Here is a 23,700-nt window from a genome sequence, read left to right as displayed (position 1 = left end):
ATTTATGATTCAAAGCAAACTAAAACACATAGGAAAGAACCACCATTGTCCATGAAAGTATTTCCTTAATTAGTATAGAAATTGACCTTCTGTGTACCTGGCAATGGCTCTCAGTCACCATTCATCCTTCTTTGAAGCTTAGGTCAGCTTATCATTTGCATTTATTTCTAAATATGACTAAGAAGCATTTTATAACAATACTGATATCCTATTTTAACATTCTTATATATATAAGATGATCTTATTTTATTGAAAATATAATTTGCATTAGCATCAGCTTCAAAATTCATTCTGTAGTTGTTTTCAATTTACAGTTCGATCTGCTAAAATCATTTACTGTTAAAAAAAGCTATTTTTAAAATGATTAAACCTCTCCCTCCATAAATACATTTAAATGCATTTTGAATATCAAAGTGTTAGAAAAAATGAAAGTATACCTTGAATTCAAAACTACAGATTGTTCAATTGTACATAATTGAACAAATATATAATTGTGAAATTATATGCCCTGGTCATATAGGTTTTCAGAAAAGCTATGGATAAATAATACAAGGGCACTATTAGTGCAGTTTTTAACTATATTGTATAGTCTCCTTTTCAATTAAATATTGGCATCAATATACATAATCTATTTGACTAGTTTGTTGTTGTTGTTGTTTTTGAAACAGAGTCTCACTCTGTCACCCAGGTTGGAGTGCAGTGGCGTGATCTTGGCTCACTGCAACCTCTGCCTCCCGGGTTGAAGTGATTCTCCTGCCTCAGCCTCCCCAGTAGCTGGGATTTCAGGTGCCCGCCACCATGCCCAGCAAATTTTTTTTTGTATTTTTAGTAGAGGGGGGCGTTTCACCACATTGGCCAGGCTGGTCTCGAACTCCTGACCTCAGGTGATCCATTGTCTTGACCTCCCAAAGTGCTGGGATTACAGGTGTGAGCCACCGCACCCGGCCTTGACTAGTTTTTTTAAGTTTACTAAAATTTTTGTATTTTATTATGATAGGAGTAATAGGTATTCTATATGGAAAACTTGACAACTCTCCACAGCAAAGGAACATAAAAATTACATAGAAATCAACTTCCAGAAGAATCAACAGTTAAATATGCCCATTATTAACATGTTGGTGTTTATCTTTCCATTCTTTTATAAATAAATATTTTAAAAACATAATAATTATAAAATTTGGAGGGAGTCTTTTAGTCATTTAACAATTTTATGACTATATGATATTCTAGCCTATGTAGGTACCAAATATTGCACTTCTCTATTGCTAGACATTTAGTTACTTTTTCTCATGCAGCCTTTTAAAGTTATAAATTTATTTTAATTGTTCAGGCTTATCCAGAATCTGCAAGAAGAGACTGGGTTCGAGAGTGGCCTGGCCAAGTTGTGCTTTGTGTTTCTCAAATGTTCTGGACATCTGAGACACAGGAAGTTATAAGTGGTGGGACGGAGGTAAAGCATTGTTTGCTTTTAAGTAACATCCTTCATTCCAGGTTTTGTTTTATTTTATTTTATTTTATTGTTTTTAGAAATGAGATCTTGCTGTGCTGTCCAGGCTGGTCTTGAACTCCTGGCCTCAAGAAATCCTCCCACTTCAACCTCCCAAAGTATTAGGATTAGAGGCATGAGCCACAGTGCCTGACCCCATCCCATGTTTCTTAGTTAGCTTATCTATTGTTTGCAAAGACAATACATCTGTCAGTTTCTATATATAATCTTAAAATTATAACTTCATTGAGAACTTGTTCTTTTTTTTTTTTTTTGAGATGGAGTTATGATCTTGTTGCCTAGGCTGGAGTGCAATGGCACGATCTTGGCTCACTGCAACCTCTGCCTCCTGGGTTCAAGCAATTCTCCTGCCTCAGCCTTGTTCCAAGTAGCTGAGATTACAGGCATGTGCCACCACGCCCGGCTAATTTTGTATTTTTAGTTGAGATGGGGTTTCTCTATGTTGGTCAGGCTGGTCTTGAACACCCGACTTCAGGAGATCCGCCTGCCTTAGCCTCCTAAAGTGCTGGAATTACAGGCATGAGCCACTGCACCTGGCCCGAGAACTTGTTCTTAATATTTTACTGGGCTTAGACAAAATCACTCACAAAATTCATTTCTGTGTGTGTGTGTGTGTGTGTGTGTGTATTTAGAGACAGGGTCTTGCTCTGTCACCCAGGCTGTGCAATGGCATAGTCATAACTCAGTATAACCTCACACTCCTGGGCTTAAGCTATCCTCTTGCCTCAGCCTCTGAATAGCTAGGACCACAGGCACACACCACCACATCTGGCTAATTAAAAAAAAATTTTATAGAGACAGTGGTCTCTCTGCTTTGCCAGGCTGGTCTTGAAATCGTGTCCTCAAATGATCTTGGGCCTGGCACCATGGCTCACGCCTGTAATCCTAACACTTTGGGAGACCGAGGCGGTTGGATCACTTGAGGTCAGGGGTTCGAGACCAGCCTGGCTAACATAGTGAAACCTCGTCTCTACTAAAAACACAAAAAATTAGCCAGACCTATTGGCACATGCCTGTAGTCCCAGCTACTCAGGAGGCTGAGGCAGGAGACTCACTTGAACCCAGGAGGCGGAGTTTGCAGTGAGCTGAGATCCTGCCACTTCAGCCTGGGCAACAGTGACTCTGTCTCAAAAAAAAAAGAAGATCCTCCCATCTTAGCCTCCTAGATGCTGGGATTATAGGCATGAGCCACCGCGCTTGGACTCATTTCTATATTGAGATAGATTAAGAAGTCAGAATTGTTTTATAAAAGGCTAAATATATAAAACACATGTTTTAAGTATGATATGACATCAATTAGATTGCTTTTTTTTTATTTTGTAGGGATTAAAGAAGTATTATAAGGAACTTCAGAACCAACTGAATGAGATTGTAGAGCTGGTAAGAGGAAAGTTGTCTAAGCAGACCAGGACCACTCTGGGGGCTTTGGTTACTATTGATGTCCATGCTAGAGATGTGGTCATGGACATGATTGAAATGGGTAGGTGACTTTTTCTTTGATTTTTAAAGATAAAATGTTGATAGCATCTGGAAACAAATACTTGTACTCTATGTATTTTTCTCTCAACAGAATTTTTTTTTAACACAATCTTTTTTATAAGTTGGCAAACATGATTTTTAAATATTTGCTGTTATAAAAGATAAAATACTTATTTTAAAAATTATTTCCATGTAAGGATCATGTCTCTTATTTTACTTTATTTTTTCTAGGTGTCTCACATGATACAGATTTCCAGTGGCTTGCTCAGCTCCGATATTATTGGGAAAATGAGAATGCCCGAGTTCGTATCATTAATTGCAATGTAAAATATGCTTATGAATATCTTGGTAACTCACCTCGACTTGTCATTACACCTCTAACTGACAGGTGTTACAGAACATTGGTATGCTTTTAAATTATCTTAATTCACACATTAACAATTACTTTTTGCTGTGACGACATCTTTTCTCACTTGTCTTACCTGCAGTAGTTGAATACAGTTATCCCTTTCTAATCCCAAATTCTCTTTATGCAAAATTATAATAATGAATATTTACTTCTGAGTGCTTTTGTAGCATACAAGAGTGTTTACATTTTATTGTATGAAAGTTGTGAGTCACTCTGATTGGGGGTAATTAGAAAAAGGGAAGTATTGACAATATAATGACTAAACTGGAGCTTTGGAAAATGGTATCAGTTTTTGCAGTGGAGTCTTGGGAGAGATGACAGGAAGATGAGGAAAGTACATTTGGGCCTTAGGACACCAAATTAGTGCTGTTAAATAGGATGGAGAGATGAAATGTATGGGTGTGGTGCTGAGACCTGAGATCCAGAGCTGAAGGTATGGAAGACAGAGCTGTAACTATGAAAACCCTGGGAATGTGGTTGCTGGATAAAATACAGGATTCCCAGGTAAATTTGAATTTCAGACAAACAACAAATAATTTTTTAAGTAAATATGTCCCAAATATTGCATGGGACATACTTACACTAATAAATTATTCATTGTTTATCTGAATGGTAGCAGTGGAAATTACCCAAGTCACATGACACCAAAATATGTTGCCTGTGGAGCGTATCTGTATCAGTACGAGACTGCAGTAACCTCAGTTCTTACCTTCTCAGAAGAAAGAATTTGACTGAGTTGCATAAGGCGGAAAGAGACTGAGGCAGGGTTTAGAGCAGGAGCGAAAGTTCATTAACAAGCTTTAGAGCAGGAACGAAAGGGAGTAAAGTACACTTCGAGGAGGCCCAAGCAGGTGACTTGAGAGATCAAGTATGCAGCTTGACCTTTTGACTTTTATACATTGGCATACTTCCTAGATCTTGCATTACTTCTCCCCACTCACCCAGCTCCTGAGATCTTATGGGGAAGCTGCTGATCACCAGTTTCAGGTATTTTCTATTTGTTAGGAAACTGCCCATCCCTGGCATCAGCTGTGACCAATTATTACTTCAGCGAGACAGTTAATAACCCCTGACCATCACCTGGTGGTCACGGGACATTCCTGGTGTGTGTGGGGTGGGGAGCGCTTTCCGGCTCTGCTCATACCTGACTAGCTACCCACTGTAACTGAATTTTTGTTTTGCTTTGTTTTGTTTTGTTCTGAGAATCTCACTTTGCCACCCAGGCTGGAATACAGTGGTGCCATCATGGCTCACTTTAACCTCTGCCTCCTGGGCTCAAGGAGATCCTCCTACCTCAGCCTCCCAAGTAGCTGGGACTATAGGCAGATGCCACCACACCCAGCTAATTTTCGTACTTTTAAAAATAGAGATGGGGTTTCAGCCATGTTGCTTGCCCAAGCTGTTCTTGAACTCCTGGGCTCAAGCCATCTGCCTGCCTCAGCCTTCCAAAGTGCTAGGATTGCAGACATGAGCCATTGGTCCTGGCTGTTTATCTGAAATAAAATTTAACTGGGCATTCTGTATTTTTATTTGCTAAATCTGGCAACCCTACCTACGGGAATTGAGAAGGAGCATCAAGAAGTACCACTCTACCTGTGCTGAGTAAGTGAAACTAAAGTGTCTTCGAATGAGTTCTCTTAAAACAGAAATGAAGTGGCAATTCTTGTGCAAAGGATTAGGTAATGTTCTTAGTAAAAACCTGTAGGGAAACAAGGACAGCAGGATGGGACAGTAAAAAGCTAAGCAAAGGTGTGGTTTCAACAGACATACAGTTGCAGCCTGATCTCACAGGGTGCTCTGAAGCATGAATGGCATGAGTTATTCCACTTCAAAGCCAGCAGGGTCTGGCTTTTGTACCCGTTTAATTTCATTGACTAGGGTCACCCCTGGGGCAGGGATATGAGTAAGCTTTCAGGCATTTTCTTGCTGATAAGGAGAAAAGAGCAGCTGTGAACTATTTGCAACTCACACAGCAAATGGATGAATGCAATGGCTGGGTAAAGGGGCTCTGGGTAGGGCAACAATGGGTCTAGGAGAAAAGATTTCACCAAACTCTTTATTTTCTTGGGTAGCTGCCTGTGGGCAGGGACTATGTCTGTCTTGTTCTCTACTCTAGTGCTGAACAAGGACACATTATCCCTAAATATTTGTTGAGCAGATGAATTCAAGATAGGATGTCATATCTGTTACCTCTGTGAAGTCAGAAGCTGTGATATGCTTGTAAGGTGGAGGTTAACAACTTTGAGTTGTAAAAATCAGAATCATATTCAACACCTTTTCTTTTTTTTTTTTTTTTTTTTTTGAGAAGGAGTTTCGCTCTTGTTGTCCAGGCTGGAGTGCAATGGTGGGATCTCAGCTCACCGCAACCTCCGCCTCCCTGCTTCAAGCAATTCTCCTGCCTCACCCTCCTGAGTAGTTGGGGTTACAGGCATGCGCCACCATGCCCAGCTAGTTTTGTATTTTTAGTAGAGATGGGGTTTCTCCACGTTATTCAGGCTGGTCTTAAACTCCCTACCTCAGGTGATTCGCCCACCTTGGCCTCCCAAAGTGCTGGAATTACAGGCGTGAGCCACCCCACCAGGTCACTTTTTTTTTTTTTTTTTTTTTTTTTTTTTTTTAGTTGAGACAGTCTCACTTTGTCTCCCAGGCCGGAGTACAGTGGTGTGATCTTGGCTCACTGCAACCTCTGCCTCCCAGGTTCAAGTGATTCTCCTGCCTCAGCCTCCCACGTAGCTGGGATTACAGGTGTGTGCCACTGTAATCACCTGGCTAATTTTTGTATTTTTAGTAGAGACGGGGTTTCGCCATGTTGGCCAGGCTGGTCTTGAACTCCTGACCTCAAGTGATCCACCTGCCTATGCCTCCCAAAGTGCTGGGATTACGGGCGTGAGCCACTGTGCCCACCCGGAATCATATTAAATGCTTGAATACAACACTAGACATTGAGAAAAAGTCTCCTAATATATTTATTATTCATAATAAAGGGAACATGTTTGTGAACATTTTCTTAAAATTTAAAAGGAAGAGCCCGAGGTTTTCAGCAATCAAGTTAATGGGCATTAACAATATGGCATCCATTATAAATTTAAAATAGGTTGGCCAGGTGTGGTAGCTCACGCCTATAATCCTAGGACTTTGGGAGACTAAGGCGGGAGGCTTGCTTGAGCTCAGGAGTTTGAGACCAGCTTGGGCAACATAGTGAGACCTCTTCTCTACTAAAAATACAAAAAATAAACTCAGTGTGGTGGCGTACACCTGTAGTCCTAGTTAGTCGGGAGGCTGAGGTAGGAGGGTTGCTTGAGCCCAGGAGGCAGAGGTGCACCTAGTCAAGATCTCACCACTGCACTCCAGCCTGGGCAATAGAGCGAGACCCTGTCTCAAAAAATAAAATAAAATGGATGAAGTATCACTGATATTGCATTTTTTACACTAGCTGTCTCTCTTGGATTTTTAAAATAAAGTAAAAAATATTTATCATTTTGTGGTTTACTTATTTTTAAAAATAGACCTTTTTTTTCTCATTAAACTTTTTTAATGGGTCTCAAAATTCTGTGACAAGTTTTTGGTTAAGTTGTTTCCATTAAAAAGTACTGATTTTAAAAACTAGTAAGTTAAAACTGCCACATGCATAAAAGAAAACCAAAGTGGTCCACAAAACATTCTCCTTTCCTTCTGAAGGTTTTACGATGCATTGTTATCGTTAACCAGTCTTTTACTACTAAAATTAAATGGCCAATTGAAACAAACAGTTCTGAGACTGTTCTTCCACCACTGATTAAGAGTGGGGTGGCAGGTATTAGGGATAATATTCATTTAGCCTTCTGAGCTTTCTGGGCAGACTTGGTGACCTTGCCATCTCCAGCAGCCTTCTTGTCCACTGCTTTGATGACACCCACCACAACTATCTGCCTCATATCACGAACAGCAAAGCGACCCAAAGGTAGATAGTCTGAGAAGCTCTCAACACACATGGGCTTGCCAGGAACCATATCAACAATGGCAGCATCACCAGACTTCAAGAATTTGGGGCCATCTTCCAGTTTTTTACCAGAACGGCGATCAATATTTTCCTTCAGCTCAGCAAACTTGCATGCAATGTGAGCCGTGTGGCAATCCAATACAGGGGCATAGCCAGCACTAATTTGGCCTGGATGGTTCAGGATAATCACCTGAGCAGTGAAGCCAGCTGCTTCCATTGGTGGGTCGTTTTTGCTGTCACCAGCAACGTTGCCACGATGAACATCCTTGACAGACACATTCTTGACATTGAAGCCCACATTGTCGCCAGGAAGAGCTTCACTCAAAGCTTCATGGTGCATTTCGACAGATTTTACTTCAGTTGTAACACTGACTGCAGCAAAGGTGACCACCATACTGGGTTTGAGAACACCAGTCACAGCCAACAGGAACAGTACCAATACCACCAATTTTGTAGACATCCTGGAGAGGCAGGCTTAAAGGGCTTGTCAGTTGGACGAGTTGGTGGTAGGATGCAGTCCAGAGCCTCAGGCAGCGTGGTTCCACTGGCATTGCCATCCTTACGGGTGACCTTCCATCCCTTGAACCAAGGCATGTTAGCACTTGGCTCCAGCATGTTGTCACCATTCCAACTAGAAATTGGCACAAATGCTACTGTGTCGGGGTTGTAGCCAATTTTCTTAATGTAAGTGCTGACTTCCTTAACAATTTCCTCATATCTCTACTGGCTGTAGGGTGGCTCAGTGGAATCCATTTTGTTAACGCCAACAATTAGTTGTTTCACACCCAGTGTGTAAGCCAGCAGAGCATGCTCTCGGGTCTGCCCATTCTTGGAGATACCAGCTTTAAATTCATCATCAGCAACAATCAGGACAGCACAGCCAGCCTGAGATGTCCCTGTAATCATGTTTTTGATGAAGTCTCTGTGTCCTGGGGCATCAATGATAGTCACATAATACTTGCTGGTCTCAAATTTCCACAAGGAGAGATCAATGGTGATACCACGTTCCCGCTCAGCTTTCAGTTTATCTAAAACCCAGGCATACTTGAAGGAGCCCTTTCCCATCTCAGCAGCCTCCTTCTCAAATTTTTCAATGGTTCTTTTGTCGATGCCACCACATTTGTAGATCAGATGGCCAGTAGTGGTGGACTTGCCCAAATCTACGTGTCCAATGATGACAATGTTGATATGAGTCTTTTCCTTTCCCATTTTGGCTTTTAGGGGTAGTTTTCACGACACCTGTGTTCTGGCGGCAAACCCGTTGCAGAAAAGCAAAAATAGACCTTTTTTTGAGCAGTTTTAGGTTCATAGCAAAATTAAGAGCAAAGTACAGAGTTCTCTTATTTCCCCTGCCCCACTTATATGCGCAGCCTTCGTCACTTAGCCCTACTTTTTCTAAAAGAAGTTAAATTTGAAACTCCCATGAAATGGACTCCATAGTTAGAGCTGACTGTAATTTATGTTTCTAAAAATTTCCAGCCACTAGTCCAGTCATTTTGGGGACCCGGGAATAATTCAAATTCTGCTGATATTGTCATTAAGCGCCTTAAAGACTAATTGATGAGAAAAAAAATGTACGTAATTAAGTATAATACAAGGTAGAAAGTGATACTACCAGTAATGAGAAATATAGAACAGTTTTATGGGAAAATAGAAAATGGAGAACATATCAAGTGTAAAAGGCAATAGCCAGGCAAATTATAGACAAAATTATATAATAAGTCATCTGTTTCTTTTCCCAATGATGGGTGCCATTTATAGATCTCACTTTCTGGTGTTTTACCCTCTTTGCGGCGAGCCATCCAGAATGTGTCATTATTGTCCTCCACAACCATCTCCACAAACACTTCTAATTAAAACCTTTCTGAACCAATTTTACCCCCACAAGGCTAGATTTTCTTTGTTTTTAAAGGCAAATGGGATACCTATGAAAGTGTCAGAAGACACGGAAGTTTTGATACCTTTTCACTTTTTTGAACATTTTAAAATGCTTTCTCTTTGAGCAGCTAGAAAAATTTGTGCTAAAAATTAAATGAACAATGTAATTATGTAATGGCTTCTCTGAAGCTACGGAACAGACTAAATACATTTGGTAAACAAGTGTCTGTTGATTTTTTAAATTTAAGCATGGATTTCTTTTCACATGTATTTTTCATTTCAGATAGGTGCTTTCTATTTAAACCTTGGAGGTGCTCCAGAGGGGCCAGCAGGCACAGGAAAAACTGAAACCACCAAGGACTTGGCTAAAGCTCTTGCTGTGCAGTGTGTGGTGTTCAACTGTTCTGATGGGCTAGATTATCTAGCAATGGGAAAGGTAGTTAAATTGCTGAATCAATAATCTAGGTCTAATTGGATAAATGGAAGCAAACTCATTTTTAAACCTATGAATGTGGTTTTGAATATTATTTGGACTTGCATTTTAGGAGTGAAGACATTGTTTTTATCCTTGAAACTTTTACTGAATTTAACTTTCAATTCTGACTTAAAGTGTTAGATATTTGTTTTAAGAGATGATATCCTTTCCTGAGAAAAAATTCACTTTCCTTTTTTCTTTGTCCTTAGTTTTTTAAAGGATTGGCTTCTTCTGGTGCTTGGGCTTGCTTTGATGAATTCAATCGAATTGAGTTGGAAGTGTTGTCAGTGGTAGCTCAACAGATCCTTTGCATTCAGAGAGCCATTCAACAGAAGTTGGATGTGTTTGTTTTTGAAGGGACAGAACTTAAGCTCAATCCGAATTGCTTTGTAGCTATTACCATGAATCCTGGTTATGCAGGACGCTCTGAATTGCCGGACAATCTTAAGGTAATATCATTCATTTATGTATGTATGTATGTATGTATGTATGTATGTATATTTTTGAGCCAGAGTCTCGCTCTGTTGCCCAAGCTGGAGTGCAGTGGCATGATCTCGGCTCACTGCAACCTCCATCTCTCGGGTTCAAGTGATTCTCTTGCCTCAGCCTCCCAAGTAGCTGGGACTAGAGGCTCATGCCACCACGCCTGGCTAATTTTTTGTATTTTTAGTAGAGACGGGGTTTCACCGTGGTAGCCAGGATGGTCTGGATCTCCTGACCTTGTGATTCACCTGCCTCAGCCTCCCAAAGTGCTGGGATTACAGACGTCAGCCACTGTACCCCAGCCAATATTTTTTAAGAGAGTAAGTTTGTGAATTAAAAAAAAACCAGCATAATCCATTCAAAATGATATTTTTTTCATAACATTGTAATTTCCCTCCCAAAACTTATTTAGACATCTAAAAAGATACTAACTGCATAAAAATATTAAAAGTACTACCAAAAAAAATTATAGTTTAGAAAAAGGTGCTGCATTTGGAGAATAAACTTGACAACACCACACCTTGAATGCTTATGCTCAGCTTAAAAACAGCTTCATTTATGTAAGTGATATATTTCATTTATTTTATACTTCAGGTTCTTTTTAGAACAGTGGCTATGATGGTTCCAAACTATGCCCTTATAGCAGAAATATCTCTCTACTCCTACGGATTTTTGAATGCAAAACCTCTGTCTGTGAAAATAGTAATGACCTATAGGCTTTGCTCAGAGCAGCTCTCATCACAATTTCATTATGACTATGGAATGCGAGCAGTAAAAGCCGTTTTAGTGGCTGCTGGCAATCTAAAACTAAAATACCCGAATGAAAATGAAGATATACTTGTAAGTATTAGATATAAGCATTGTGAAAGTTTCAGTAGAAAGATAATTTTCTTTAGTGAGGTTAATCAGGAACTACAAATAGGCACTTGAGAAGGTGTGCTTTGTCTTTTCATATGAGGTCGAAATGGTAGTTTTTTGGGTTATGTTATTGTTATACTTCATATGAATATGAAGACTTTTTGGCTCGATAAGCATAGTATTGGCTTTTTATTATAGGGATTCCATAAAGCAATGTAAAATAAACTTTGACTTTTGGCTGGGGGGTGCGGTGGGTCGGGTCGGGGCGGGGCGGGAGAAGTGGGGTTGCAAATGCTGGCAACTAACTTACATTGCACTTTTTGGGTAATTTTAGCTTCTTCGATCAATTAAAGATGTAAATGAACCAAAGTTTTTATCACATGATATACCTTTATTTAATGGAATAACTAGTGACTTATTTCCTGGTATTAAACTTCCTGAAGCTGACTATCATGTAAGTAAAGACATGAGAAAGACTTATTCGGCATTATTCGTCTGATGACTCAATTGTTTACCAAGATTTATTAAATGAGTGAAATTATTCTGTTTTGAGGAAAATCCCCTATTTTGACCACTTATTGTTAATAACAATAAGTAAATTTGGGTACCTTCTATTATATGATACCAAAGTTAACCTGTCAAGATGTAGGTTAAACAGGCCAGGCACAATGGTTCACACCTGTAATCCCAGCACTTTGGAAGGCCAAGATGGGTAGATCACCTGAGGTCAGGAGTTTGAGACCAACCTGGCCAATATTGCAAAACTCTGTCTCCACTAAAAATACAAAAAATTAGTCAGGCATGGTGGTGTCCCACCACTGCACTCCAGCCTGGTCCACAGAGTGACTTTTTCTCACACACAAAAAATAAGTATTTATTATTATTATTATTATTATTATTATTATTGAGACAGAGTTTCGCTCTTTTTGCCCAGGCTGGAATGCAATGGTGCAATCTTGGTTTGCTGCAATCTCTGCCTCCTGGGTTCAACCAATTCTCCTGCCTCAGCCTCCTGAGTAGCTGGAACTATAGGCAAGCACCACCATGCCCAGCTTTAATTTTGTATTTTTAGTAGAGATGGGGTTTCTCCATGTTGGTCTGGCTGGTCTTGAACTCCCAGCCTCAGGTGATTCGTCCAGCTCAGCCTCCCAAAGTGCTGGGATCACAGGCTTGAGCCATTGTGCCTGGCTGAGAAAAAAGATTTTATTTTCTATCTTGTGATTTAAGATACTAGTATGTGTACTGTAATAGTATATTACACTATTGGGTAATATATAGTATTGCATACTAAATACTATTGTGTATTATATTAGGTAGAAATGAAAGTAGTAAAACGTCCTGTAGGTAACATAATAAAGCTTTATTTCTCAAATTTAGGTAGTACACTCACTTTATTTTTAAAGGAAACAGTCCTAACACAAACACACACACACAGTAACTGGGTAGTGATGGATATGTTAGATTGTGGTAATCATTGTATAATGTATATGTTTGTCAAATCATCATGTTGCACCTTGAATGTATACAATTTTTATTTGTCAATTAAAAATTAAAAATAACAAAAAGACACAAACCACTCACTTTTCCAACTTCATGTAATTTATACATATTATAATGAAGCCTAAATATGTATATACTCATCTGCTGCTTATGGCTGTTACAGAAAACCAAAATACAATTTAAAATTAATTACAGGCCAGGCGTGGCGGCTCACACCTATAATCCCAGCACTTTGGGAGGCCAAGGCAAGTGGATCACCTGGGGTCAGGAGTTCGAGACCAGCCTGGCCAACATGGTGAAACCCTGTCTCTACTAAAAATACAAAAATTAGCTGGGCATGGTGGTGCATGCCTGTAGTCCCAGCTTCTTGGAAGGCTGAGACAGGAGAATTGCTTGAATCCGGGAGGCGGAGGTTGCAGTGAGCCGAGATCACACCATTATATTCCAGTCTGGGTGACAGAGCAAGACTCCATCTTAAACTAGAAATAACAAAATAACATTACAAACAAAACAATCTCAAATTCAGTTTAACACAATGAAATAGGTGATATGTGGTTGAAACTAATTTGTCACTTTACGGGAACTTCTATTGTGAAATATACAGTGAAGATTCTCTTGAGTTCAGCATTCATAAACCACCTTTTGCCAAGTGATGATTCAATTCTTCCACATCTTCTCTTTACTGATAGGACCGCAACATCTTTTTGTTTGAGCTGTCAAATCATTAAGACATCACTTAACTTAAAGCTATCTTTATTTTTTTGTCTGTTTTTTAAATTCTTATGCTCAAATACTAATATGCATTTTATGGCAGGTTAAGGTGACTATCAAGATGATTCAGGATGTGCTAGTATGATTTTTAAACACCAGAATGAAAACACAAAATTTTAATATTTTCTTGAAGAACTCTTATATACTCTTATGAATACAGCAATGAATCCATAGATTCCAGTTGGAAAAATAGTGCTAAATTGCCTTCTTGCTTTTTAATGTGTTCTATATTTATTTTACTGACTTTTAGGTTTCAAAAAATGTTTGTCACTCCATTTTATCTTCTCTATTGGCTTTATAGTTTTACCTTAGTGGTCACTCCACAGATTGCAGTATATATCCTTGGCTTATTACAACTTTACAGTTAGTATTTTACCAGTTAACAAAAAATATAAGCACCTTAAATAGTATAGTTTCATTATCCACTTACTCCTGCCCATTATGCTATTGTTGTCATATATTTTACTTCTATATATTCTGTAAACACCACAATACATTGTTGTTGTTTTCTACTTTAAGTATTAGTATTTGGGGGAAAAAAAAAAAGCCTTTTATGCTTTTCTAGTGCTTTTATTCTTTCCAGCAGATAGATGTTTTCATTTGGGGTCTTTTATCTTTAACCTAAAAAACATCCTGTAGTATTTGTGTGTATGTGAGTCTTCTGGCAACAAATTCTCTCACCTTTCGTCTGTCTGAAATGTCTTTATTTAATCTTTATTTTTGAAGAATATTTTCACGGGTATGGAATTCTAGATTGTCAAGGCATCTCTTCCCCAGCCTGCCCCGCCCCCAGCATTTAAAGATGTTACTTCATTGACTTCTGCCATTCAGTGTTGTGCTTAGAAGTCCGGCATTTTTCTTATTTATGCTCCTCTGGTTGTTTTAATATTCTTTTTTTTTTTTTTTAGTTTTGAGCAGTTTGACTATGTGCCAAGTTTTGTTTTGTACTTTATTGCCTAGGATTTGCTATACTCTTTGAATCTGTGTGTTGATGTGTTTTGTCAGAAAATTTTCTTTTCTTTTTTTTGAGACAAGGTCTCACTTTCACCCAGGCTGGAGTGCAGTGGTATGATCAAAGCTCACTGCATTGTCAACCTCCTAGGTTTAAGAAATTCTCCCACCTCAGCCTCCCAAGTAGCTGGGACTACAGGTGCGTGCCACCACACCCAGCTAATTATTTTATTTTTCATAGAGACAAGGTCTCACTTTGTTGCCCAGGTTGGTATCAAGCTCTGGGCTCCAGCAGTCTTCCTGGCTCGGTCTCCTAAAGAGTTGTGATTACAGGCATGAGCCACTGTACTCGGCCAGAAAATTATCAGTAATTATCTTTTTATGTCCTAATTTTTTCTCCTTTCTCCTTCCAGAACTTCAGTGACATGTATATTAGACCATTTTATATAGTTTCACGTGTCTCTCATGGCTCTTTTTTTTTTTTCTTTTGTTTTTCATTACTTTGTCTCTGTACTTTAGTTTGAATACTTACTAATTGACCTATCTTCAAGGTTAGTGGTTCTTTCTTTGGCTTTGTCCAGTTTGCTGATAAGCCCATTCAATGAATTCTTAATTTCACATATTTTGATTTTTTTAGTTCTAGTGTGTCCAATTGGTTCTTTTTAGAGATTCCTTTTTTCTGCTAAAATTCTATATTTTTTCCTCTATTTTTTCTATCTTATAATCTATTCTTTTTTATACTTTGTAAATGTATTGTCAAATTATTATCTGTTAATTATGACATCTGGGTCATCTATAAGTTTGTTTTGTTTGTTTTTTCTCTTGGTCATCAGCTACTTCTCATGACTTTGTTATTTTTTTGGTTCTGTTATGAAGTGACTATTTGGAGTCAGGGTCTTGCTCTGTTACCCAGGCTGGAGTAGAGCAGTGCAATCACGGCTCACTGCGGCCTCCAACTCCTGGGCTCAAGCAATCCTCCTACATCAGCCTTCTGAGTAGCTGGGACTACAGGCATGTACCACCACACCTGGCTGATTTTTTGTATTTTTAGTAGAGAGGAGGTCTTGTGATGTTACCCAGGCTGGTCTTGAACTCCTAGGCTCAAGCCATCCACTCACTTTGGCCTCCCAAAGTGCTGGGGATTACAGTCTTAAGCCACTGCTCCAGGCCTATTTATTTATTTATTTTTAAAGGAATTTCAACTTTTAAATTCAAGGAGTACATGCCCAGGTTTGTTTCATGGGCATAATCATGATGCTGAAGTTTGAGGTATTATTGATCCCATCATGCAGGTACTGAGCATAGTACCCAATAGTTAGTTTTTCAGCCCTTGTTCCCCTCCCTCTCTCTTCCCCTTAGTAGTCCCCAGTGTCTGTTGTTGCCATTATTATGCTCATGAGTACCCAATGTTTGCCTACCACTTATAAGTAAGAACATGCAGTATTTGGTTTCCTGTTCCTGTGTGAATTTGCTTAGGAGATTAACCTCCAGCTGTATCCATGTTGCTGCAAAGGACATGATTTTGTTCTTTTTTATGGCTGTATAGTATTCCATGGTATATATGTACATTTGCTTTATTCATTCTACTGTTGATGGGCACCTAAGTTGATTCCATGTCTTTGCTGTTGTGAATAGTGCTGTGGTAAACATAATGCATGCATGTGTCTCTTTGGTAGAACAATTTATTTTCTTTTGGATATATACCCAGTAATGGGATTGCTGGATCAAACAGTAGTTCTGTTTTAGTGTTTTGAGAAATCTCTAAACTGCTTTCCATGGTGGCTGAACTAATTTGCATTCCTGCAAACAACATATGAGCATTCCCTTTTCTCTGCAGCCTTGCCAGCATCTGTTGTTCTTAACTTTTTAGTAATAGCCATTCTGACTGGTATGAGATAGTATCTCATTGTACTTTTGATTTGCATTTCTCTAACGGTTAGTGATGTTGAACGTTTTTTCATATATTTGTTGGCTGCTTGCATGTCTTTTGAGAAGTGTCTGTTCATATCTTTTGCCCATTTTTAAATGTTTTTTCCCCCTGTTCAATTGTTTAAGTTCTTATCAATTCGGGATATTAGACCTTTGCTGGATGCATAATTTGTGAGTATTTTCTCCCATTCTGTAGGTTGTATGTTTTTTCTGTTGATAGTTTATTTTGCCATGCAGAAGCTCTCTAGTTTAAATAGGTCCCACTTGTCAATTTTTGTTTTTGTAGCAATTGCTTTTGAGGACTTAGTCATAAATCCCTTCCCAAGGCCAATGTCCAGAATGGTGATTCCTAGGTTTTCTTCTAGGATTCTTATAGTTTGAGATCTTAACTTTTCAATCCATATTAATTTTTGTATATGGTGAAAGGTAGGGATCCAATAATTCTTCTATATGTGGCTAGCAAGCCATCTTAGCACTATCGATTGAATAGGGAGTCTTTTCTCCATTGCTTTTGTCCACTTTGTTGAAGATCAGGTGGTTGTAGGTGTGCAACTTTATTTCTGGGTTCTCTAGTCATTCTATTGGTCTGTGTCACTCTTTTTGTACCAGCACCATACAGTTTTAGTTTTTGTAATCTTATAGTTTGAAGTTGGGTAAGGTGATTCCTCTGGCTTTGTTCTTTTTGCTTAGAATTGCTTTGGCTATTCAGGCTCTTTTTGGGTTCCATCTGAATTTTAGAATAATTTTTTTATAGTTCTGTGAAAACTAATCATGGTAGCTTGATAGGAATAGCAATGAATCCGTAGATTGCATTGGGCAGTATGGCCATTTTAATAATATTGATTCTTCCAATCCATGAGCATGGGATGTTTTTCCATTTGTGTCATCTGTGATTTCTTTCAGCAGTGTTTTGTAGTCCTCCTTGTAGAGATCTTCACCTCTTTGGTTAGACGTATTCCTAGGGTGTGTGCATGTATGTGTGTGTGTATGTCTATTGTAAATGGAGTTGCTTTCCTTTTTTGTTTTTTTTTTTCTGATAAAGAGTCTCTGTTGCCCAGACTGGAGTGCAGTGGTGCAACCTCTGCTTACTGCAGCCTCCCGAGTAGCTGGGATTACAGGTGCATGCCACTACCGCCCAGCTAATTTTGTATTTTTAATAGAGATGGGGTTTCACCATGTTGGCCAGGCTGGTCTTGAACTTCTGACCTCAAATGATCCACCTGCCTCGGCCTCCCAAAGTGCTGTGATTACAGACATGAGCCACCACACCCGGCCAGATTGCATTCTTGATTTGACTTTCAGCTTGAATGCTATTGGTGTGTGGAAATGCTACTGATTTTTGTATATTGGTTTTGTTCCTGAAACTTTACCAAAGTCATTTATCAGTTTCAGGAGCCTCTTGGCAGAGTCTTTAGGGTTTTCTAGGCATAGAATCATATTGTCAGAGAAGACAGATAGTTTGACTTCTTTTTCTATCTAAATGCCTTTTATTTCTTTCTCTTGCCTGATTGTTCTGGCTAGCACTTCCAACTTTAAGTTTTGATTGTATGTTAAACATTGTGTATAACATAATTATACAGGCTAAGGTGTTTTGTTTGTTTGTTTGTTGTTTTTTGTTTTTTTGAGACGGAGTTTCGCTCTTGTTGCCCAAGCTGGAGTACAGTGGTGTAGTCTTGGCTCACTGCAAGCTCCACCTCCTGGGTTTGAGCGATTCTCCTGCCTCAGCCTATTGAGTAGCTGGGATTACAGGCGCCCGCCACCGTGCCCGGATAATTTTTTGTATGTTTAGTAGAGACAGGGTTTTGCCGTCTTGGGCAGGCTGGTCATGAACTCCTGACCTCAGGTGATCTGCCCACCTTGGCCTCCCAAAGTGCTGGGATTACAGATGTGAGCCACCGCACCTGGCCAGGTGGTATAATTTTCCTGCAGAAAAATCATGGTTTTTTCCCCCCTATTTCAGGTAGCTAGGTTGCATTGCTAATCAGTTCAATTGAGAGTTGACCTAAGTCCCAGAGTTTTGTTACAGCATTATTGAGCTGTAGTTTACTTCTGGTTTCAAATGTCTTCAGAGTAAGAGTTGTCCTGCCATGTGATTGGCCCTTCCCTGTAGTAGGATTATGGGATCTAAGCATTCTGAAACTAAAGACATCTCTCTGTGTGTCTTTCCAGCTGAGCCCTTGGTCTCTTGTGTCACTACATGCTGAGCAAAAGCATGGATAGTGGGGAGAGCCAGCTTGGCATTTGGGCTCCTCCAAATTAAAACATGTCACATAAGCCCACACAACCATTAAAATCTCTGTTGGTTTCTTCTTTCTTTGGCTATGTCCTTCTGTGTATAGCAGGCCCAATCCAGTATCTACCATGTCCAGACTTAGAAAATGTCCCTGGGGTGAAAACAGCTGTTGCTTTGTGCTTGCCTAGGAAAGGTTCATCATCCCTTTCTGAAACTGAGTTCTTTTATGTTTATTTGCATCCAAAGTACTTCTGTGTGTTTAAATTTTTTATAATTTTAAAAACTTACTTGTTTATTTCTGGTTACTACAGTGTGAAGGATTGTCTGGCATGTCTTTCTATATCCTAACCAAAAGTGAAATTCTGGGAAACACTATTAAAAGGAGTTGTTTTCATGCAGTATACACCCAGTGCTATGAAGCTATGATCATTCATAACTTATAATAGGGAAGACTAATATATTAAAAGTGTTTTGAGTCTATACGTTTCTCCTCTTGATTTGAAAAAATAATAAAGTTTTAAGAAATAATAAACAAGATTTTTTACTAGTAAATTTAAAATCTACACTTGTAAGACAGGTATGACATGATTTATAATATTGTGTGGTAGAAATGCATTACTTTTTTTTTTTCAGGAATTTTTAGAATGTGCTCATGAAGCCTGCAATGTACATAATCTTCAGCCTGTTAAATTTTTTCTTGAAAAAATAATTCAAACATATGAAATGATGATTGTTAGACATGGGTAAGATTATATATTGCTATAGTTAGATGTTATTTCTTGATTAAACTGTTAAAACAACTAAAATCCATGAACCAAAGACTTGGCAAACTGATTAGGTGAGCTTGAGAGCAACCCCCGCCCACCCCCCAGCCCCTCAGTGGCTTAAAAGGCAAAGGTTTATTTCTCATACTACATGTCCAACAAGGGTTGGTAAGAAGTGCTCATTCAGTGAGCTAGCACTAATAAACACCACCATTTGCATAAAAACATACTCTTCCCTTCCCAGGGAGGCACCTAAAAGTTCTAATCAATAAATGAACCAGACTCAAAGTTCAGGATCCCTAGGTGACAATGCATGATAGCCTTTGTATCATATCTGGAAGCTGTTCCTCTTGATCCAGAGACCTACAACCTAGAAAGACAAGTTATCTTTTCTCCACAAACCCAGTGCACAATAGTGGGCTTACCAGAACAGGATTACCAGAGCAAACACTCTCATTCAGAAATCGAAGAATAGAAGACACAGCCAACACATTCTGTGACAATTCTGAAATCCAGCTGGTCACGTGAGGGTCCCAGTTCTAGAGATGGATTGATTGTGAAACTAATAGAGTTTAAACTTCAGGACCTCTCACTTGTAGGGCCTCATCCAAGGAGCCATAAGCATTTTGTATTTGTGATTTATTATACAGGGTGTCATTAAAGTGGCTATGGGCATTTCATATTTATAATTATATAAGTAAAAGTTATATATGTTATATAAGTAAAGGTTTTTTTTTTTGTGTGTGTGTGTATACGTATATTTAAATTTACTTAGAGAGCCACCTTTCTTAAAATCTGGATCTGCTTGTGCTTGATTTTTGCTACCTGGGAGGGACTTTCCAGTTTAATTCTTCATGGGCCTTAGTTTAACCTTCTGAGAGATCTTTCCATTTCCATTTTCTTCTCTGGGCACATGTGAAGTAGGCAATAGAGAAAACACTGCTCTTGGGAGCTGAGAAATGTTTTCAGCCTGCTTCCTGCCTGTAGAAAGTTGGGATCTCAATGGTCACAAATTTTTTTAAAGGTAGGGTTACAAAAACATTATGTAAATTTTTAAACAAATACAAAAATAGAGGGAATAGTACAATCAACCCTTATGCATCCAATACCCAAGGATCATTTTAAAAATTATTTATTATGTATTTTTGAGATGTAGTCTGTTGATATTGCCCAGGATGGTCTCAAACTCCAGGGCTCAAGCGATCCTCCCTCCTGAGCCTCCTGAGTAGCTGGGACTACAGGTGCGCACCACCACACCTAGTTCCCAAGGATTATTTAAGTCTTGAACATTCACATGTGTTTTAGACTAGACTCACAGTTTTTTTGGTCAGTAAACTCCCTCAAAGACAATCAGCTTTTTATCTATTTGATTCTAGGCAGCTCCATATTCCTATATCCATAACTACTGCCCTTATTAAGCCATGCCTTTGAAAATTTCCTTGAAGTATCCTTGACCTTATCAGGCTTTATGGAGGGAGCCATAATCTTAGTCTGTTTTTCATGAATCATTTTATCCTCCTGAAATAATGATTACTGGGAATTATATTCTTTTTTTTTTTTTTTTTTTTTTTTGAGGCAGAGTCTTGGTCTATCACCCAGGCTGGAGCGCAGTGGCAAGATCTTGGCTCACTGCAACTTCCACCTCCTGGGTTCAAGTGATTCGCTTGCCTCAACCTCCTGAGTAGCTGGGACTACAGGGGCATGCCATCACACCCAGCTAATTTTGGTAGTTTTAGTAAAGACAGGGTTTTGTCATGTTGGCCAAGCTGGTCTTGAACTCCTGACCTCAAGTGTTCCACCCACTTTGGCCTCCCAATGCTGGGATTACAGGCATGAGCCACCCGGCCCATATTAATTCTTCATGGGTTTTAATAATATGATACAACAACCCTACCCTTGATTTGATCCTTGATGCCAAACTGAGTTTTAATAGATTTTTGTTTAAAGATTTTCTTAATTTTATCTTTTACCAATTGCGAATGAGAATAACTTGATACATTCAATTCTAGAAGTCCCTGAATTTCTGGACTCCCTTTTTCACTCCTGCTTGCAAACTGGCCATGTTTTTTTTCTGGGCTCATTTCTTTGTTATAGTTCTTTTTTAAATGAAACTAGTACCTGCCATTATATACTAATAACATTCTGTTTACTATCTTTTTCACCTGAAATTCTAATTTCCTTAGGTAATTAGCTATCTTCCAGGTAATCTCAAGGAATACATTTACCAAATGTTTCATCATTCATTGCATAACAATAATTGTCCATATCTTAGGTTCTGATAACAGTTAATTTGTCACTCATAACCTGGCCTTTAAGCCAATGCCACAGTAGGTTTTTTAAAATTATTATTATTATGGCAAGAACACCCTCCCCCCTTCTAGGTACCAATTTCTGTTATTAAGGATGGGCGAGGATATTCTGTAAGAACTGTCAACACCTAAATGTTAGTGATTTAAAAAACAAAGATTTACTTCTCATTTATACACAGTAGGTTACGAGGGCAGCCCTGCTCATTATGACCACTCAGGGCCCAGGCTGTTAGAGTAAGCACCACCTCAACATTGTGGGTCACAGCCATGCTAGAGGGAAAAGGGAGCTCTGTGAGGTCTCTAGCTGGCAATTACCTATCCCCGCTTGGAAGTAATGCCCTTCATTTCCATTTATTACTCATTGGTTAGAACTAGTTACCTAGTCTTTCCACAAGAGGGCCAGAAATCCTATGTGCCAGGAGGGAGGAGATCCAGAAGTAGTTGGTAAAGAACACTAACAGTTTTATTGCAAATGAAGACTTTGGGAATATAAATCTTTCCCATTTCACTCCTTAGGGGGCTTCAGGTTTGCTTTTTTTAAGAGTACACAGATATTAAGTTTTCATTGCCATTTGAAGATTCTTTATTACATTCCCTTTTGGAGAAAATATTAGTGTGAAGAATTTGATTTAGAGTCACCAGTTCAGAAATTAAATATGTTTTCTTTATGTCTGAGAAAAATTCATATGCTTTCAAAAATTATAAGTAGTAATTATCACAGGGTAAAATTTTATATACTGATATAAATTATTTAACTTTTTAAAGAGTCTTATTGTATAATTATTTCTTTTCCTTCATAGATTTATGTTAGTAGGAGAGCCTTTTGCTGCTAAGACAAAAGTTCTGCATGTGCTGGCGGATACGCTAAGTTTAATGAATGAACATGGCTATGGAGAGGAAGAAAAGGTCATTTATAGAACTGTAAACCCCAAATCTATTACTATGGGCCAACTTTTTGGACAGTTTGACCCAGTGTCTCATGAGGTAAACTAAATATAAGTATTCCCAACTCTCTTATGGGAAGTGCGTGTTAAAACAAGAAATGTGAAGTATTTTCATAGTTTCACTCCTAAATCCAATTTTATGAGTCAAGCTTTCTAATTCTTTTTTTCCCCTCAGTGGACTGATGGTATTGTGGCTAACACTTTTAGAGAATTTGCCTTATCAGAAACATCTGACCGGAAATGGGTTGTATTTGATGGTCCTATTGACACTTTGTGGATAGAGAGCATGAACACAGTATTGGATGATAATAAAAAGGTAAATCATGATCAAAAGAGAAGCAGATTCAGCCATGATTAAGCAATTTTATATGTTCAACAATTAATCAACTAGGACTCTATTTAAAATAAAGGATGCAGCAAGTTGAGTAGGTTTATAAATTCTCTTTTCAATGAAAACTGTGCTATAGTAAGTCCTTGGCTTAATTTTTTTTTATAGAATGAAAGTATAGTGTATTAAAATTACTGTGTTAGCCAGAAGACATAGTAATCTAGGGTGAGAATAAGTTGTTAAGAGACTTCAGTCTTATGGTTTCTTATAGAACTTTAATATTTTAGGATAAAATAACAAAAGCCTAATTCCTTTTGAAAACATGGAATGCTTCAGTGTTTATATATAGTATATCACCTTAGGTGCTATGAGATATACAAAAGAACTAGAAAGTGAAAGTATTCTAATATTTATTTTAATTGAAAGACAACATATATAAGGTATAATATGTATACCAATTTCAAGTATAGATTCTATGATTTTCTAAATGTGTTTGTACACTCACATAATCATCACCCAAAAAATGACACATGAAATTTCCTATACCCTACAAGTTTCACTCATGTTCCTTCCTAGTTTGTTTATCTTCCTCCAGAGATAATCACTCTTCTGACTTCTATGATGAATTAGTTTTGCTAACTCTTGAACTTCATATATTGGAATCATACTCTTTAGTGTTTTTTTTAAATCAATGTATGTGTGATGTTCATATTGTTGTAGTTCAGTTTTGTTAACTTTTTTCTTTTATGTCTATATTAGTATCCTAGTGTGTGAATATATCACAAATTATTTCCATACTTACATGAAATGACTGCCCTACTAAATAAGCAAACTCATTTAATTAGCATTTAAAGATATACTCAAGGCCGGGCTTGGTGACTCACGCCTGTTATCCCAGCACTT

The 23,700-nt window shown here is 38.4% G+C and overlaps 1 protein-coding gene and 1 pseudogene across 7 annotated transcripts in view; one reads left to right on the top strand and one right to left on the bottom strand.

The window, feature by feature from the left end:
• The window catches only part of LOC105482662 (dynein axonemal heavy chain 12), a 234,841-nt gene that overhangs the window by 84,538 nt on the left and 126,603 nt on the right, over window positions 1-23,700 (top strand). For all 7 annotated transcript variants that reach the window (XR_011620106.1, XM_011742885.3, XM_011742883.3 and 4 more), the window contains 10 exons: window positions 1,331-1,450; window positions 2,831-2,987; window positions 3,218-3,390; window positions 9,536-9,688; window positions 9,937-10,176; window positions 10,805-11,050; window positions 11,403-11,522; window positions 19,086-19,195; window positions 22,326-22,509; window positions 22,645-22,785. Coding sequence is in view for 6 of the 7 variants with exons in the window: in XM_011742885.3 (XP_011741187.2) it covers window positions 1,331-1,450; window positions 2,831-2,987; window positions 3,218-3,390; window positions 9,536-9,688; window positions 9,937-10,176; window positions 10,805-11,050; window positions 11,403-11,522; window positions 19,086-19,195; window positions 22,326-22,509; window positions 22,645-22,785 (1,644 nt within the window). In the remaining variant the exon portion in view is untranslated. The remainder of the gene's footprint in view (window positions 1-1,330; window positions 1,451-2,830; window positions 2,988-3,217; window positions 3,391-9,535; window positions 9,689-9,936; window positions 10,177-10,804; window positions 11,051-11,402; window positions 11,523-19,085; window positions 19,196-22,325; window positions 22,510-22,644; window positions 22,786-23,700) is intronic.
• Window positions 6,997-8,632, bottom strand: LOC105482695 (elongation factor 1-alpha 1 pseudogene; annotated as a pseudogene).

This window comes from Macaca nemestrina, chromosome 2, assembly GCF_043159975.1.
Source record: "Macaca nemestrina isolate mMacNem1 chromosome 2, mMacNem.hap1, whole genome shotgun sequence".
In the NCBI taxonomy this organism is placed as follows: Eukaryota; Metazoa; Chordata; class Mammalia; order Primates; family Cercopithecidae; genus Macaca; species Macaca nemestrina.
The sequence above is the reverse complement of the archived record's forward strand: the minus strand, read 5'-3'. Positions and strand labels throughout refer to the sequence as shown.